Raw genomic sequence first — 15,647 nt, 5'->3', positions numbered from 1 at the left:
AACACAAGGGAAACACACTCTGCAAGAAGCCAGCCAGGGCCTGGGTGGCTCTGTAAGCCGGTGTTAGCCACCATGGTGGTGGAAAGGAGGGCGAGGAGTGCGCTGCAGTTTGCCAGCACCGGCTGTGGGACAAGGGAGAACACCTCAAACTGAGCGGGACTGGGTGAGTGCCTTTGCATTTTCCATGAAACCTTTAGCTTTCAGCAAGCTCTTGATAAAAATGTGAGCAAAAGTCCCACTCAGTCCCACCTTTTCTGTCAGAAGCTGGTTTCTCAGCAGCAGGCACCACTAGCAAACTACCTGGTATCCCAGAGGCCACTCCATTTCCATGCAAGAGTAGAATGCATGGATACCTGCTGCTCCCAGCTGCTCTCCTCCTGTGGCCTTATGGCTCAGCTCTGATCTTCTAACAGCATGCTCTCATCTCTCGCCCTATGGAAATGCACAGGAGAAAGAAGAGCAGCGGAAGGGACCAGGAGAGGCTGTGTAGCTTTGCCCAGTGAGCGCTGACCCAAGCAGAGCCCCACCAAGTCTCCCCCATCCCCAGGCTGGACTGGCCTTGTAACCAGACAGCTTCATTCATTTCCAGCCCAGGCCTTGCTAGCTGCACTTTAAGGTTGTTCATAAAACCTACTGGTTTGTGCAAAGGAAGATAAGAGCAGGAAAGCAAAGTATACAACTTGTAGTTACCAGGCTCACAGCCACGCACAAGAGTGCAGAGATGGAAACTGCCCTCAGCAGGTCTAAGTTGCCTAGACGAATGGGGGCTCTGCCCCAAGGCCTTCTCTGTCAGGGACTGCTGATCCCTTTGGGATTCTGCTCTCCCTTAAGGAAATGCATATGGTGAGGACTTACACCCTGATGCGATACCTCAGTGTCACAGGGACACAATTAACTCCTGCTCTGCAGTCCCAGGTAGAGCCTGGCTAGGGAGCGAGCTGGAAGGAGCCACATAGGCACCTTCCCTTCCCTAACAGTGGTCCTCTGCAGTGGTGACTTGTGACCACTTGTGACCTTAGTAACCCATATCCCAAGGAGGGACGATCAGGGTAGCCTCCCTTGGGCTGGGCCCTAAGTGGTGCATACCAAGTATGTCCACAATGCCTTTTATCTTGGGGGGCTGGAGGGGGGGGGGGATATTTTTCTCTCAGATGTCAGCGGCCACGGCAGGAATTGCTGGTTTGTTAGCATGCCATGCACTTCCAGGTTCACCCCACAGTAGGGAGAAACAAGGAGTGAGTTTAGCTCTCTGCCTGTTGGTGTTTGGAAGCCTTCCCTAGTCCAGACTTTGCACACTTGCAGGCTGAGGACAGCATTATTTTTGGCTCTCCTTTTTGGGGGGGTTGGGTACCCATTCTACATCCAGGTCTTGACTCTCTGGAAGTGTGGGCATCCTCTAACTCCTCCAGGATGGTGAGAGAGGGCAGCAGCCTCTGGCATCTGGGAGCTCACAGACTGCTGCAAAACCTTCCTGGGTCCTTGAGCGAGTGCTGGGTGCCCAAGCCAGCATTCTGCTGGGGTCTGGGCTCCCTCTCTGCAGCTTGGCCCAGCGCACTGGGGCAGGCGCCTTGGTAGAGCCTTACGAATTCTGGCTCTGCCAAGGAGTTTTGCAGCCAGGGTGAGGTCTGGGCTAGCCAGGCTGCCCTGCTATCCTTTCCCAGGTTAAAACTGGCTCTGTTATACACTGCTGCAGGGCTTGCAGGGGAGAGAATGGTTTAGGTACCTCCAGAGCCCACTCTGGAAGCCAGCTTTTCTTTTTCAGATGCTTAAAATCTCGTCTTCTGGGTCTTACTATTGAGACCAGACATTCCCTCTTGAACAAGTAAATACAAAGGCAGGAGGAAATAATACAGATGTCCCTTTGAGGAGGAGTGTTAATTTGGCAGCGTTAAGCAGGCCATCAGCACATGTTGTGGTATGGGGGAGGGATGTGCACCCTGCATAGCATCCTGCAACCCTCTCCAGAGCCAGGTTCAGCTGTGAAGCTGTGGTGAAGGAAAATCCAGGGAAATCCAGTACAAAAGTGTGCCCTGAAGATCTGCGCGAGGATCCTGGGCTGGTCCCTGTGTCTTGGCCACACCGAGGTAGCTAGCAATTTGCCCTCATCACAATACAGCAGATAATGGGAGTGAGGAACTGGGAACCACAGGTCACATCCCGCTCTTCGCTGACTGGCCTGAACTTACTGGAAGCCCCGTTCAAGGGCTGGCTTGGAGATCATTTTAATTTTATTTTGGGGCCAGACCCTGCTCCAGGTTTGCTTTCACTGGTAGCCAAGTCTCCAGGGTCTGCCCAGTTCTGCTTTGTCAGTGTTACGAAAGAGTCATTTTGTATCTTTGGGTGGGGAAGATTTACCACTGTGTGAAGACTATATACTCTCAGTACCGAGTCAGCTGTTTAGTCAATTGTCCTCTGAACTAAAACATTGACCTTTTGTTAAGCTAGCTAGCTACCTGTTTTCCAGACTGTATTTGTTTGTGGGTAGCATTCATCCAATTGCACTTTGACTTGCTCGTGATTGCTCTGTGTCCAAAGTTTGTTACAGCTAATGTGTGGGATCGTAGGATCTCTGCAGAAAGGAGAAAGGGGTATTTCCTCTTTTGCAAAAATAATATGAAGGCTTTCTTAAAGAAAGAAAAAAAAGCCAAATGACCAAGCCTAACTGCCAGCCTGTCACATCAGAAACAGTCATTCTAGAAAATACGAAAAATATGCATGTAGCCTACATAGCACCTCCCATGTCTCTGATGCAGGCCTTCGTGGCTGGAGTCAGGAATTCCCTCTAAGCCAAGCCCTTTTCACTGTCTTTCCCAAAAGCCAATGTGATCAGGCAAAAAGCATGGCTCGGCAACCCCCTTAGGGCTAAGCAAAACCCTGTGAGTGTCCACCCTGCATCCCTCAGCTCTGGGAAAGGCAAGAATGTCCCAAGGAGTCAGTGCTCCCCTGCCGCCGACTCTTCCTCCTTTGCAAACACTTCATTTGGTGGGTTTGTGTGCATTTCTTTTTGCTGCAGCCAGCATGGGCTCCCGGCATTTCCCAGCCCGGACAGTGCTATTTGAGAAGGAGTCAAATGGAGTGACATACCGTGTCCCAGCCCTGCTTTACCTACCCTGCATGGCCAAGCTGCTGGCCTTTGCTGAGGAGCGACTGAGTGCAGATGATGCCCACGCCAACCTACTGGTGCTGCGACGAGGCACCATCTACAGAAACTACGTGGAGGTGAGAGACAGCAAACACCAGCAGCAAATAAAAGGGAAGGGAGCATCACCTGGAAAAGCATCCCAGGCAGGACAGGAAACTCCCTCCGGGCACATTGCTGGGTCAGGGGACTGGGGCACACTGGGACCCCACAAAAGTCAGACCTCCAGGTGCACTGGTTGCCGCTGTACCACTTGTGTATGGCACAGCTGAATGCCAGGAGCTGTTTGAAGCCCATTGGTGACTGTGTACAGGGAATGGGGGCAAGGGATGCAGGAAGGCCCAGGCTAAGCTGCAGAGCACAGGAGAGGCAAGGCAGCAGGCAAAGGCCCTCACCTGGGAGGGATGGAGGTGAGGGCTCCTTATCCCTCCCACTCCTCTTCTACTCAGGCAGTGGGAAGACATGAGAGTGCTCGAGACTGCAACCCTGAAGCACCACCGATCCATGAACCCCTGCCCAGTCTACGATGAGTACACAGGCACCCTCTTCCTCTTTTTCATCACGGTGCTGGGAAAGACACCAGAAGCCTACCAGATCATCACTGGCCAGAACGTCACCCGCCTCTGCTACGTCACCAGCTCTGACCAAGGCCTGAGCTGGAGCAAGGTCACAGACCTGACACAGCAGGTCATTGGCAGAGCCATCAAAGGTAGTGATCCTGAGGGAAGAGGGGGAGAGGAAGGGACACATTCAGAGGGAAAGAAAAGCCAGGGAGATATGCATGATTTTTGGCTTCCAGGATCAACCTGTGCCCCAGCTGGAGTCAGTCTCTGGCTGTGACCACATGCCCCAGGGCAGGGAAGCCAGTGAGCATTAAAGGACAGGATTGGGGAGAAAAGGAAGAGAACCCCAAGCAGAGGGGAGAGGAGATGGGGAGAATATCTGTATATCTCTTTTATTTTCCCCCTTCACCCTCAATGGCCATTACTAGGACCCTGCATGAGGAAAACCAGGCACCCCTAGGTTCTGCTGCCCTCCAGCCCGGCAAACTTACCGGGTTAGGCTTGTTTTTTATTGCTGCTCCGTAGGAGCTTGCTTGAAGGACTGAGCACTGGTGTGGGAGGGCAGTATGGGCCCAAAGCAGCCCCTGCCATGCAGGGTTTAGGGGAAGAGGCACTGGGAAAACACTTGTGGTACCAACCCCTGGAAGGAAGGAGCAGGCACCAGGAGCCAGGCTGCTCCTAATGTTCATCCCTTCTTTCCTACCCAGACTGGGCCACATTTGCCCTGGGCCCTGGGCATGGGATCCAGCTCCGGTCTGGTCGGCTGCTGGTACCTGCCTACAGCTACCATATTGACTGCAAGAAGTGCTTCGGGAAGCTCTGCAAAACTACCCCACACTCCTTCACCTTCTACAGTGATGACCATGGCCAGAGCTGGCGCTTTGGGGAGTTCATCCCCAACCTGCAGACGGGTGAGTGCCAGCTGGTCTCTGTGGATGAGGAGGATGGCTCAAATGTCCTTTACTGCAATGCCCGGAGCCCCTTGGGTTTCCGGGTTCAGGCACTGAGCACCGATGATGGGGCTGTCTTCCATGTTGGACAGCTGGTCCAGCGGCTAGTTGAACCCCCACATGGCTGTCATGGCAGCATTGTTGGCTTCCCTGCACCTTTTGTCTATGCTCCCACTGCTTCCCGGACCCTGACAGCATCCCTCCAAGGCCTAGGTCGCTTGCTGCTCTCTAGGAAGTTCTCCAGGTTTCATTACCTTCCTGCTTGGGAAGCAGCAGGTGGAAACATACCCACCACAGCTTTGAGCAGCCAGACTGCAGGCAGCCAAATGCGAGCCGGGTCCAAGGAGGTCTGTCCTTCTGGAGAGCATCACAGTGATGCCCATGATGTCACCTTCTTGGGTCGAGATGCAGGACAGTGTGATCCCAAAACTACCTCCAAACCCTCTTTCTTCTTTCAAACACCAACATGGGTGCTCTATTCCCACCCCACAAGCTCCATGTCACGGGTCAACATGGGGATTCACCTTAGTACATTCCCCAGGGATGCCGAAAGCTGGACTGAACCATGGGTTATATATGAAGGCCCAAGTGCTTATTCAGATCTGGCCTACATCGAGCTGCCCTACTCTGAATACTCTGCTTCTGGCACACCAGCCATTGCCTTTGCCTGCCTGTATGAGAATGGGACATGGTCCCCCTACGAGCAGATCTCCTTCAGCATGTTCTCGCTGCATGACGTGCTCCAGAACATCCCCTTGACATCCACGACGCTGAGGCCAGAGGATGTCCCACTGAGCCACAGCAAGAGGAAGGGAAGGAGCTGCCTTGTCTCCTAGAGTCTCCCAGCACCAAAACCCCATCTCCAAAACCAGGCTGACTGAGGGAAGCTGTGAGGTGAAACAGTGAGACTGCCAAGCCTCCTCATTCAACTTGGGTCCAGTGGTATCATGGCTGGACCCTCAACTGGTGCAAGCAGGAAGAGCCCCATGAAACTGTTCATTGTACTGATTTATACTAGCTAAGGATTTGGTTTGCTGCAAGCAAACACAACTGGATTGAACTGAAGGCAGGTGTTACTATTCCAAAACAGGGTTTTACCTGGCTTTTTTTTTTTTTAAATTAAAAGTGGTGTGTTGGGCTTGGAGACTTGTGTCACTTCCCCAGCCCAAGGCCTTCTTTTCAAGCATGAGTTGCCTCATGTAACTACAACCACCAATGCCTTCAGCTCATCCTGCTGCACTGTTGCCCCGTGACAAAGGCCAGAGGGACCAGGAAGGGACAGAGCTGAGCTGAGAGATGGCCACGGAGAGCAGGTCTGGCCAACACCACTGTCAGCAAGGATGTCACTGCACTTTGGGCCTTTCTCCAGTGCTAAAGTGAGGTCGGGGAAAACCCCAAGTGCTAGCTGTTAATGGGGACCCTGTGTCAGCAGCACCTCAGGAATCACTCCCATTTTCAACCAGCTCCCAAAGGTGCATGCCACATCCCTCCATCTGACTCTGCGGGCGATGAAGCAGGGCTGGTGTTGCAAAGCTGGGTGTCCCTGGGGAATGCCTGCATGCCAGCACAGTGCTGGCCGCATGCCCCAGGCCTTCCCAGGCCTGCAAGAGGGGCTGTGGCCTGGCTGGGAGGGGAGGGATGCTCAGCCCTAGCAGAGGTGGTAGCTGACCATTTTCCCTGCATAGAGGAGACTGGTGGCAGCAGGAGGCTCTGTCCCACCCCAGGGCCACCCACACTCAATGAAAGTGCAAGCTGGCCAGACCTGCTGAAAAAAACAGCAGGTGAACAAAGGGCCCTTCTGTAAGTGGGAAGGAAATCCCCGGTTGTGAAGCAGCGGGTGGCTGCTGATGCTATCAGGCCTGGAGCAGGCACAGATATTATTACCTTATTATCCCTTTTTCCCATGTCTTGGCCCTCCTTCTCTTTGCCCTTCTACCTCCCTTTTTGCCATCCAGCCTCCCTCCAAATAAACAACCTGTCCCTAATGACTTATTCCCTATTGATTCCAATTTTAGGTCCATATCCACAGTTGCTGTTTCTGATACCATTACCTAGATCTCATCTTCACCTGGTATTACAGATACAGTTCCCTAACTGCTGGTGGCCTTGCAAGGTTGTGCTCCCTCAAAGGTTCCCCAATGCTACCCTCCATCCATGCAGCTTGGCCATCCTCCATCCATGCTGCTTAGCCATCTCTCACATCACTCCACCTTCACTGCCTATGAGATCCAGCCATCCTTCATGGCACTATCATCTGTAACTTTTGTTATTTGTCATCTGGCAGTTTTTCATGTTGTGCCCAATCATTTTCCATGTCCTGTTGATTTATCTCCATCCCAAAGCCTGCTCAATGGCTCAGTGATTTGCCTGTGGCATGGGCAGGGTCCAGCCCTGCTCATGTCTTTGTTGGGTAAAACAGAGTGGCAGTAGCTGGAAACAAGCAGAGGGAAAGAAAGGGCAGATTCGTGGATGGCCTGAGCTGCTGGAGCATCAGGTTTGCACTGGGTAGACTGATACTTGCCTGAAATCTTACCTGCAACCACAGCTGTTCATCATATGGTGCTATGGGCCAGTTTCTCAAAGGTGAAACTCTTCTTTTGAAGACCCAGGTAAAGCAGAGCAATGTGTAGTTGTCAGCCCCTGCTTCAGTCCTAGCCTTGAGCTCCTCAGGTGAAGCGCTAGCACTTAGTGGTAGAGGTTTGCTACAGCGTAATGAATTGCCATTACCTTGAGGGAGGGCAAGAAGAAGAGCCTGGGCCCTGGAAGCAGGTACAGTGAAAATGATGTTAATAAAACTAGTTTAATCTATTTTTCCCTAAGGCAAACCTGCTTTGTGTAACTGCTTTAGATTCAGGGACAGCATTTTACAGTAGAAGGAGCGTACTACGGAAAGACCTTGTTTTTGGCTCCAAGCACACCGAGACTCAGGATGTACCCTCCAAGTATGAGGCTTTGCAAACTGAGCAGCAAGACAATAAAATTAATTTTTTTCTCCATAACGAAGGCACCATTCGTAACCTCAGGGTTACAAAGTGTTACCGAAAACCACGGGGCCACTTCTGGCTGCATCACACCTAGCTCAACTGCTGCTCTGTTCCCATTTCCACTTCTGAGGGCTCTCTTCCCACAGCAATAAATATTTATGCTCCTGTTTTTATTCTTCTTTTCAAGCTGACTCCTTCTTTTCTGAAAAATCTCTTGGCAATCTCCCGGTTCTTGCTTAGTCTGGCTGACAGCTGTTTTAAGCTAGCTCCGTCATTGTTACTTTCTTCTTAACTTCATCAGTTTCTGGGCAAAAATCCTATCTGCACAGACAGTTTTGGGCTCTCTGTTCACATGCAGTGTTTGCATGCACATCCCTATCATACCTGCTGCTCTTATCCAGACTGCAGCATCAAGAAGGAGTGTGAAGTCCCCCTCAGTCAGCACTGGAAAAAAGTTTAAAGTTTGGGCAGGGTTGAGGGCAAGGGGATCTCTTGTCCTTGAGAAGCACAGGAGGCATAAGGACAGGCTTGTGCCTCCTGCTACAACTAGGAAACGCTGGGCACAAACTCAGAGCACTCCCTCTTCTCCTGGAGAGACACCAAACTTTTGAAGACAGATGGGGCAGTCGTGGCCTCAGCCTTTCTCTTAGATGGCAGTGATTTTCTTCTCCCCTCCCTCCCTGGTTGGTGGGGAAGGAGACTGCTGCATCCAGCCCACCTATCTGCTAAATGTCATGTCAAAGCTCTAAAAGAGGAGCAGGAAATTTTGAAAATGTCTTCTTGCAGAGATGTCAGAGGCCCTTTAGAAAAGCTCTGTTACCCAAAGTTGATGCAGTGCGCCCAGCAGCCGCAGCAGGCTGTGAGTCCTGCTAAGGGTGGCCAAGTCCAGGGGCTGAAAGACCCGCGGTATTCCCCCTGTCCTGCATCAGCCAGGATGAGCGGCTGCTCCTTCACCCCATTGCCAGGCCCAGACAACAGTGAGGCTGAGCCCAAATTCCCAGTGTGCATGTGCAGGTGCATGTACACACACACACACACACACACACACACACACACACACACACACCACCCACGCAGATTAACGCAGACAGGAGGACAGTGCCTTTATAGCTTTATAAGCACAGCCAGCACAGAAAGCTGACCTCCTTTCTAAGGCTAAGTCTCTTCATGGGTTTCTCTAACATCTGACTTCCAGACCCTCGTTCTCAAAAATTTCAGACCCTTGGTCTCACCGATTCCCAGCTCCCAGGCCTTCCATCTCTCTAGAACCCTCAGTCTCTCCAGGACCCAGCTCCCAGTCCTCTCAGCCTACCTGCTGGCCAATCCAGCCTGATGCTTGCTACCAGATTCCAACATGCACAGAGAACTGAGAACACACTTGCACAGAAAATAGGTAGAAATAGGATTTAACGAGAGAACAGGACAGCCTTTGGTGAGCAGGCACAGGGCTTGGCCACACAAGCACACTGTCCAGTAGTCTGCATACATGCAGCTGGCCCCTCTTATCACCCCCCCTGCCCTCCATTTTCCCGCGCTTGTTCCTCTCCAGTCCACCTCAATCCCTTGGCCCTTTCCCTAAACATCCCCCAATTAGCCTCGTCTGATCCCACAAGTCTCTTCTCCAGTCCCCAAAATCCCTCCGCACCACATGCCCAATCATGAATCCTGTACCCTACTGTGCAGCCATCCCCCTTAGCTTGCACAGTACACTGGGCAGTGAGTTTCTTCTGTTGGGTCATCTCGGTGGGTTTTTCAACAGGCCCCCCCCAGCTTAATCATTCACCTTTGATGGACTGAAGAGCAGTCGATTCAGAGGGATGATGCTGGCTGGGTTCCCCTCCCTGTCCTCCTTCCCCAGTCACTACCTGTTTATTCAAATGGCCATTAACCAGATATTTTTACAGTCTCAGCTGCAGTTACACATGTATAGCCATGCCCCTGTTCAGCCAGCATCTGATCAACCAGCAGTGACTGCCCAGTGGGCTCTGGGCCTTGGGAATGCCAGTTCTTGCAGACTGCCAAAATGTGTGTATGGATGCATGTGTGTGCATGTGTTTTGGGGGGATACACTTGAGGTCCAGCGTCTTCTCACCCAGCATGCCTTCATTCAAGTCCCTCAGCACCCCCCCTTGGCTACACTGGGAACTGGAGCCCAGGTTGGCACCTCTGGTTTCCTTCATCTCTCCCCAGCAGTGCTGCAATCCCTGGCCTGAGCTGTTCCACAGTGAAGATGAAAATACCAAAGCAAATTGCCCTAAATGCAGATTTATTAATGAAAATAAGTTAAGCCTCCATATATTATCTCTATAAATACTACTGTATCACATTTTGCAGTCAGATGTTACCCATGTTGTGCAAGTGGAAAATGTAGCAAGATGAGTAAGAGAGAGATTGCTGCTTCCCAAGCTGTGTCACTTCCTCCCTACTCACAGCAAGTCAAGTCTGGCGTCGCACATCCCTTCCAGAGCCGCTTCTCCTCTTTCCATGACTCATGAGCCCACGAGGCTGATTTCCAAGGTCAGTTTGCTGCCAGTACCTGAATTCATTTGCTCCAAGTAGGAAAAAGAGATAAAACCCAGAGAGAATGCACTGGGAGAATCCTTTGCACACCAAAGTCCAACAATGTGCCACACACACATATCTTTGATATTTAATTCCTTTCCAGACTTAGGTAGTTGTCCATAGAGAGTCCTACCATAGAGGTAGTTGTCTTCCATAGAGGAGTCTGTCCTTCTTGCATTTGTCTCTAAAAGCAGTAACTCCTCCAGACTGATGTAAGCAGAAGGAGCAGACTTTGCCCTCTCCCTGTGCAAATCATGCCTGTCCAAGCCCTCAGACAGACATTTGCACACAGGTTGCACTGATGCACTGCAATGCAAATGAGAACACAACCATTCCTGCCTCTTCAGGCTATCCACAAGTGGCTTGGTGGCAGTGATGCCATTGAAACAGCATTACCAGCTCGCTGACTCCCTTCTTTGCAGGGATCAGCTACTGGCAGTCTGAGGTCAGTTTAGCCTTCAGTACCCATGTGGCAGTGTAAGACTCGGTTCTCCTCACAAAAAAAGTAGTGCAACAAAAGTATGAGGTGCAGTGAGCATCACCACACCAGTGAGCAAAGAGTAATGCGTGATTTAGTCCCTTAAAACCTCCTTACAGTTGTTTGTTTCCTAGAGCAAAAGGTCCAAAAGGGCAAAGTCTACTGTGAAGTCGGCAAGGTGGTGTGAGCAGCCTGAGCTCTGCATGGCCTAACACCTTTTGGATGGCCACAGCCAGACTAGCACAGACTTAAGCTCTCCCTGGGTTTACACCCTGGTTTAGACAAATCCTGGTTTCCTCATACAACTCTGCACTGTGGTGCTTGCCATGTTTCTGTGTCTCTGCCCTAGCACTTGCCACTGGTCAAGGAGCTCAGAAAGGATATGGGGGGAGAAATCCTCCAGTGTTGGTTCTTCATGCTGGGCAATGTGCGGGGGAGCATACATGAGAGCATCAGCCAAGGCAATAATAAGCAGGGAGATACAGGACAACCTGATTTTCCGGTGGTGAGTGCTGTGTTCAAACACAAGCTGCAACTCATAGTGCTGTGGAGTGACAGTGGGTCCGTGTCCAGGCTCACGCTTCACAAGCAAGGCTCATCTGGACACTTGCTTGCTCCTCTCCTTCACCTACTGCCGCAACTTCAAATGAGGTAGTTTCATCACACCATCCTGACACTTTAGAGCAGGAAAAAGCAGCACATGGGAAATGATAGGAAGTAAAATTACCTATTTCCCATCACAAAAGCCACAGAGGCACCCAAAGCAGCCATTGATGATCTGAAGAGAGGCCAGCACCATCTCAGCAGCGCTGATGAGCAGCAGGATGGAGAACAAGCAGACGTTCCAGGTTACGATGCCCACAGGCTCCAGGCAGGTGCTCCAGAGACTCCAGTCATACAGATAATTTTTAGTCTGTATGGAGATCCTGCGCAGGACAGTTGGAGAAGGTCAGCTGCAAAGGCTGTCTTAAACACTGGCTCTAGCTTTATTTCTGTATTTGGCAAAGGCAGCTTCTGAAACTAGCCTCCCAAAAGTCAGGAATCTCATCTAATCTGCCTTGCCATTTTGGAAGGACATTTTCAGAGTCTTGGAGGTGTACTGAAAACTTCCACTCCTTCACCGAAGGTTGGGCACTTCATATTTAACAAGGACTATTTTCTCCAAAAAGGTCATAATCTATTTCAGTTAAATAGGTGACCAAAGGTGTCAAGACACTCCACTGGCATTCTTATAGCCTTTGTTCAGATTACAATTTCACTAAAGGGTAGCTTCATATTACATTTCTGTCAGTCTCAGACCTGCCTTGGGCATTTCCCATCCTCAGCCCCTCTTTCTCTCCATCATCCTCTCCACTGTGCTGATACCACCAGTCATAAACGGGGTCAGCAGAGTGATTGGATGAAAAACATCATTTAAAAAAAAATCTAAAAGATGGAGACATCTTATGCTATGTTTGCCATAAACAAAATTAGGCTCTCTAGAGTTCACATTGTCTGAGTTAGAGAAATACTTCCCTCTATCTATGGAAAAAAACCTGAACAGGTAGAGACCAGTCCTTTTGTGGGGAAAAGGCCACCTGCCTTAGCAGACTGTGAAAACAAGACAGGAAATAGGACCAGTGACTTTAATCTCAAATTCATCCCAGACTGCAGCCCCTCATGTAAGCCCACCAGTCCTGCTTGCCATAACCCTGATTTAATTAGCAACAGAATCATTAGGTTTCCCCTATGCAAGGTGGAGACACTGAGATCACAGGATCAGGGCTGGCTTTATCGCAACAATTTAATCCCATCTGTGTTACCTGGTGTCAAAAGTCTGACTGTTCGGGTCCAAGAAAGGGTAACCCCAGCGGGGGCCGTGGCCATGCTCATGGATGGAGGTGTTGTACAGGCAGAGGGGTCCATTGGTCAGGCCCACCCCAGACATGACGAAGCAGGCAGCAGAGCCCAGCAGAGCCAGCTTCGATAGCACGACGGAGAGGAACGCCTGCAGGGCAAACACTCTGTCTCAAGTCTACTCTGGAAGGTGAGAGTGCCCAGTGGATAAGCTAGGTGGGGGTGGGTGGATGTAAATCCTAAAAAATCAAAATACTTGATCTAGCCCTGTCTTGAAACCACCTGTTCTGTACTCTTTAGACAGGTGGATTTGAAAATGCAGTTGAGGAAAGGGTAGGCCATGCAAAATCTGTGAAGTTTGCTTAAAGAACTAAGGGAGGAAAACTCCCCTTTCTGCCAGAACTACACCCAAAGAGGCACAAGCCCCATGGATGTGATGTTTAGCACAAATCCAAAGTTGGGTTATTCAGAGAGTCCGACAAAAGTTGGCAGAGGACACAGCAAGGTGAGGGAACCTGCTAGTGAGCAGGCTGATGAGGAAAGGTTCACAAAGGTACTTGTTCAATGCCCACATACCCTTTGCTTCTGGAGCCATGCTGGCAGCTGCCCTAACCTTTGGGGGCAGGACTGATCCAGGAGACTTGCTTAATAAACATTGCACGAGGACTTTTGCATATGGCTGGGCAGGAGAAGGCTCAGGGAGCACATGGGCACAGTTGCCCCATCCATGCTGCGCTGCCAGACTCCTAGCTAAGAGCTTAAAGCTGTCTGTGGGCATCTGGGGCACAGAGCTGCTATTTAATTTGCCTCGGACACACGCTTCCAGCCTTCCTGTCCCCAGGGCAGAGCAATTCTGTCCTCTCAACCTCCCAGCGCAGGCAGCCATATCAACTGGCAGCTTTCCTTCCTGCTGCCCCGCAAAGCGCCTGGGACAGCTCTGGCGCTGCACGGTGAGGTCAGCCACGCCAGGTGCTGGCGGAGCAGAGCCCTGCTTCGCTGGAGGGCTGGGGAAGGGGCACACAGGCTGGCAGGCCTGCTGCCCACTGTGCCGCAGCCGGCCGCAGCGTTGCCTTACGTTCCGACGGGTGCCGCAGTCGGAGCAGCCAGCGCATCGCCACCCCACGGCTGTGATGTGAGTTGCTGCCAGTAGGACCTGCAAGAAGGAAGAAGCGACTCAGAACAAATGGGACAGCCTGCTCTGGCCCTTCCTCCCCCATTTTGAAATCCAAGCCTTGCCACCTTGCCTTCGCCTCATGCACTGTGTGCTGTTACAGTCCCGGTGTAAAGGACATGGCACTCCGGAGAGCTGGGGGGACACTCCTCTCATTTCATATCTATCTATCTGAAACAGTCCAGTGCTGGGGCATATCTTGCTACTGGGACAAGGGTTTTGGTGCTTAATGGAGCAAACGAAGCAAAACCAACCCCATAGTGTGCCAGTGTGGCCCGCATTTGGGAGGGAGCCACCAACTCCCTCTTGGTGGGAGCACAAAACCAGCGGTTTTTCTGTATGGAAGTTGAATCCCAGTCCCATCACCAGGGCTTTGGCAGAAAGCCATGCACGTCACTTTGCCTTGAGACACAAAGGGATGTGGGTCCCTCGCTCCCCTGGCTTCGGGGCAGCACAAAGGTCCCACTAGCCCAGCATGCTGCGCTGACAGCAGCCAAATCCAGACACCTGGGACGCGGCAAGGAAGTAGGGCTCCCAACACCTTTACAAGGGACACGCTGCAACAACAGTCACGGAGAGTGTATCTGACAGCTGCTGAAGGGATTCACTCCAATCTGCACACAAGTGAACAGGAGCATTCAAGAAAGGCCAGTTACTTCAGCACAATTGTTGTTCCGATAATCTTGTAAATCTGAGGTATAATTTTTCCCTTTTTTCCTGAAGGCTGGATAACCCCAGCCAGCACTTCTTGGGCTCAGGGCAAGATCTTCTCCCCATTATTTTTGGCAGGAAACTGAGGCACAGAGTGGTTTGTTGGCCCATCTGGGCAAGGAAAGTCTGGGGCTAGGATTGGAAGCCAGACCCTGGCATGTACGAGGCACTATGGTAACTGGATTGCAAGCCCCTGGGGTAAAGGCTCTTGAACACACACACACATTCACACAGGGAACGTGAAAACCACACTACTTACAGTTATTCCTCCTCCCCAGATGCCTGGCACCGCCTTAGCCTGCTTGGTGATGTGCCCGTCTGCCAGATACTTCCATGCCCAGCCAGGAAAGAGGAGGAGGATGTTGGCCACGATGGAGAGCATGCCCAGTGTCAAGAGGCAGGGGCCCACAATCCGAGTACACTTCCCTACACACATGGCCACCCTGCACGGGGGCAGTGGGGAGAGGAAAAAAGGAATGATCCGCCTGCGGCCCTGCAACGCTCCAGCTGCAAGCACAGCCAGCCCGTGCCAGCCACATGGAATGACTGCGTGCCCCTTTGCTTGCAGGCCTGGCTGCCCTGCTGCTCCCCAGCTCTGTGCACCATCTAGGGCCCATTTCAAAACCATGAATGGACAGGAGTGTATTGGTTATTGCCTCAGCTGGCCTTTAGATCGAAGCCTACCCCACTGCAAATGCCTGGCATTTTTAGCTCTGAATGCATGAGGACTGACTCAGGAGGCACCAGAATTGGCGTGGAAGTCCTGACAGTGAAAAAATGAACTCCATGCATTTCCTTTCTATTCCTCACCGTTCACACTCATGCCTGCTCCAACATGGAGGAGCTGTTTATTTCCCCTTTGCCCCACATGGTTCATGGGCATTTTATGAACACCTTTTGGGCAATAATCTTTCAAGGAGACCAAGAGAGAGCAAGGGGAGAGGGAACTACCTTCTAACACCCATCTGCTAACATCCCCAGGGAAGTTGAGCTAGCAGGGGCCAGTCTCCAGTACAGGTGCTCAGGCACTGCCCTTATTTGAGAGTAATTTCAAATGGAAATGTACTTTTCCCATACTGCAGCTGAGGTATGTCTGTCTGATATGGGACACAACTTCTCATGTATAGCGAAGAAAATATTCAAGGCAGCCAAAATAACCTCTTCCTGCTCAATGACCAGGGTTATATTTGTTATTATGCAAAGATTTTTAAAAGCAAAAAGGAGATTGCTGAAGACAAAGCAGAGACATCAAT

The 15,647-nt window shown here is 51.3% G+C and overlaps 2 protein-coding genes across 2 annotated transcripts; one reads left to right on the top strand and one right to left on the bottom strand.

Moving 5' to 3' along the window:
* The first annotated feature begins 13 nt into the window (after positions 1-13).
* On the top strand, positions 14-5,626 carry NEU4 (neuraminidase 4). Its single transcript, XM_013952474.2, has 4 exons — positions 14-163; positions 3,014-3,219; positions 3,593-3,848; positions 4,410-5,626. Exons 2-4 carry the CDS (start codon positions 3,019-3,021, stop codon positions 5,486-5,488), a joined length of 1,536 nt encoding a protein of 511 aa, XP_013807928.1. The 5' UTR covers positions 14-163; positions 3,014-3,018; the 3' UTR covers positions 5,489-5,626.
* A 5,777-nt stretch (positions 5,627-11,403) lies between these two features.
* On the bottom strand, positions 11,404-14,830 carry TM4SF19 (transmembrane 4 L six family member 19). The gene is made up of 4 exons (XM_013952478.2): positions 14,654-14,830; positions 13,588-13,665; positions 12,479-12,663; positions 11,404-11,602 (listed from the first exon to the last, which is right to left on the bottom strand). The coding sequence occupies exons 1-4, from the start codon at positions 14,828-14,830 to the stop codon at positions 11,404-11,406; spliced, it is 639 nt and encodes a 212-aa protein (XP_013807932.1).
* Positions 14,831-15,647: the final 817 nt, after the last annotated feature.

This window comes from Apteryx mantelli, chromosome 9, assembly GCF_036417845.1.
Source record: "Apteryx mantelli isolate bAptMan1 chromosome 9, bAptMan1.hap1, whole genome shotgun sequence".
Classification (NCBI taxonomy): Eukaryota; Metazoa; Chordata; class Aves; order Apterygiformes; family Apterygidae; genus Apteryx; species Apteryx mantelli.
This window is presented reverse-complemented; position numbering and strand designations above follow the sequence as displayed.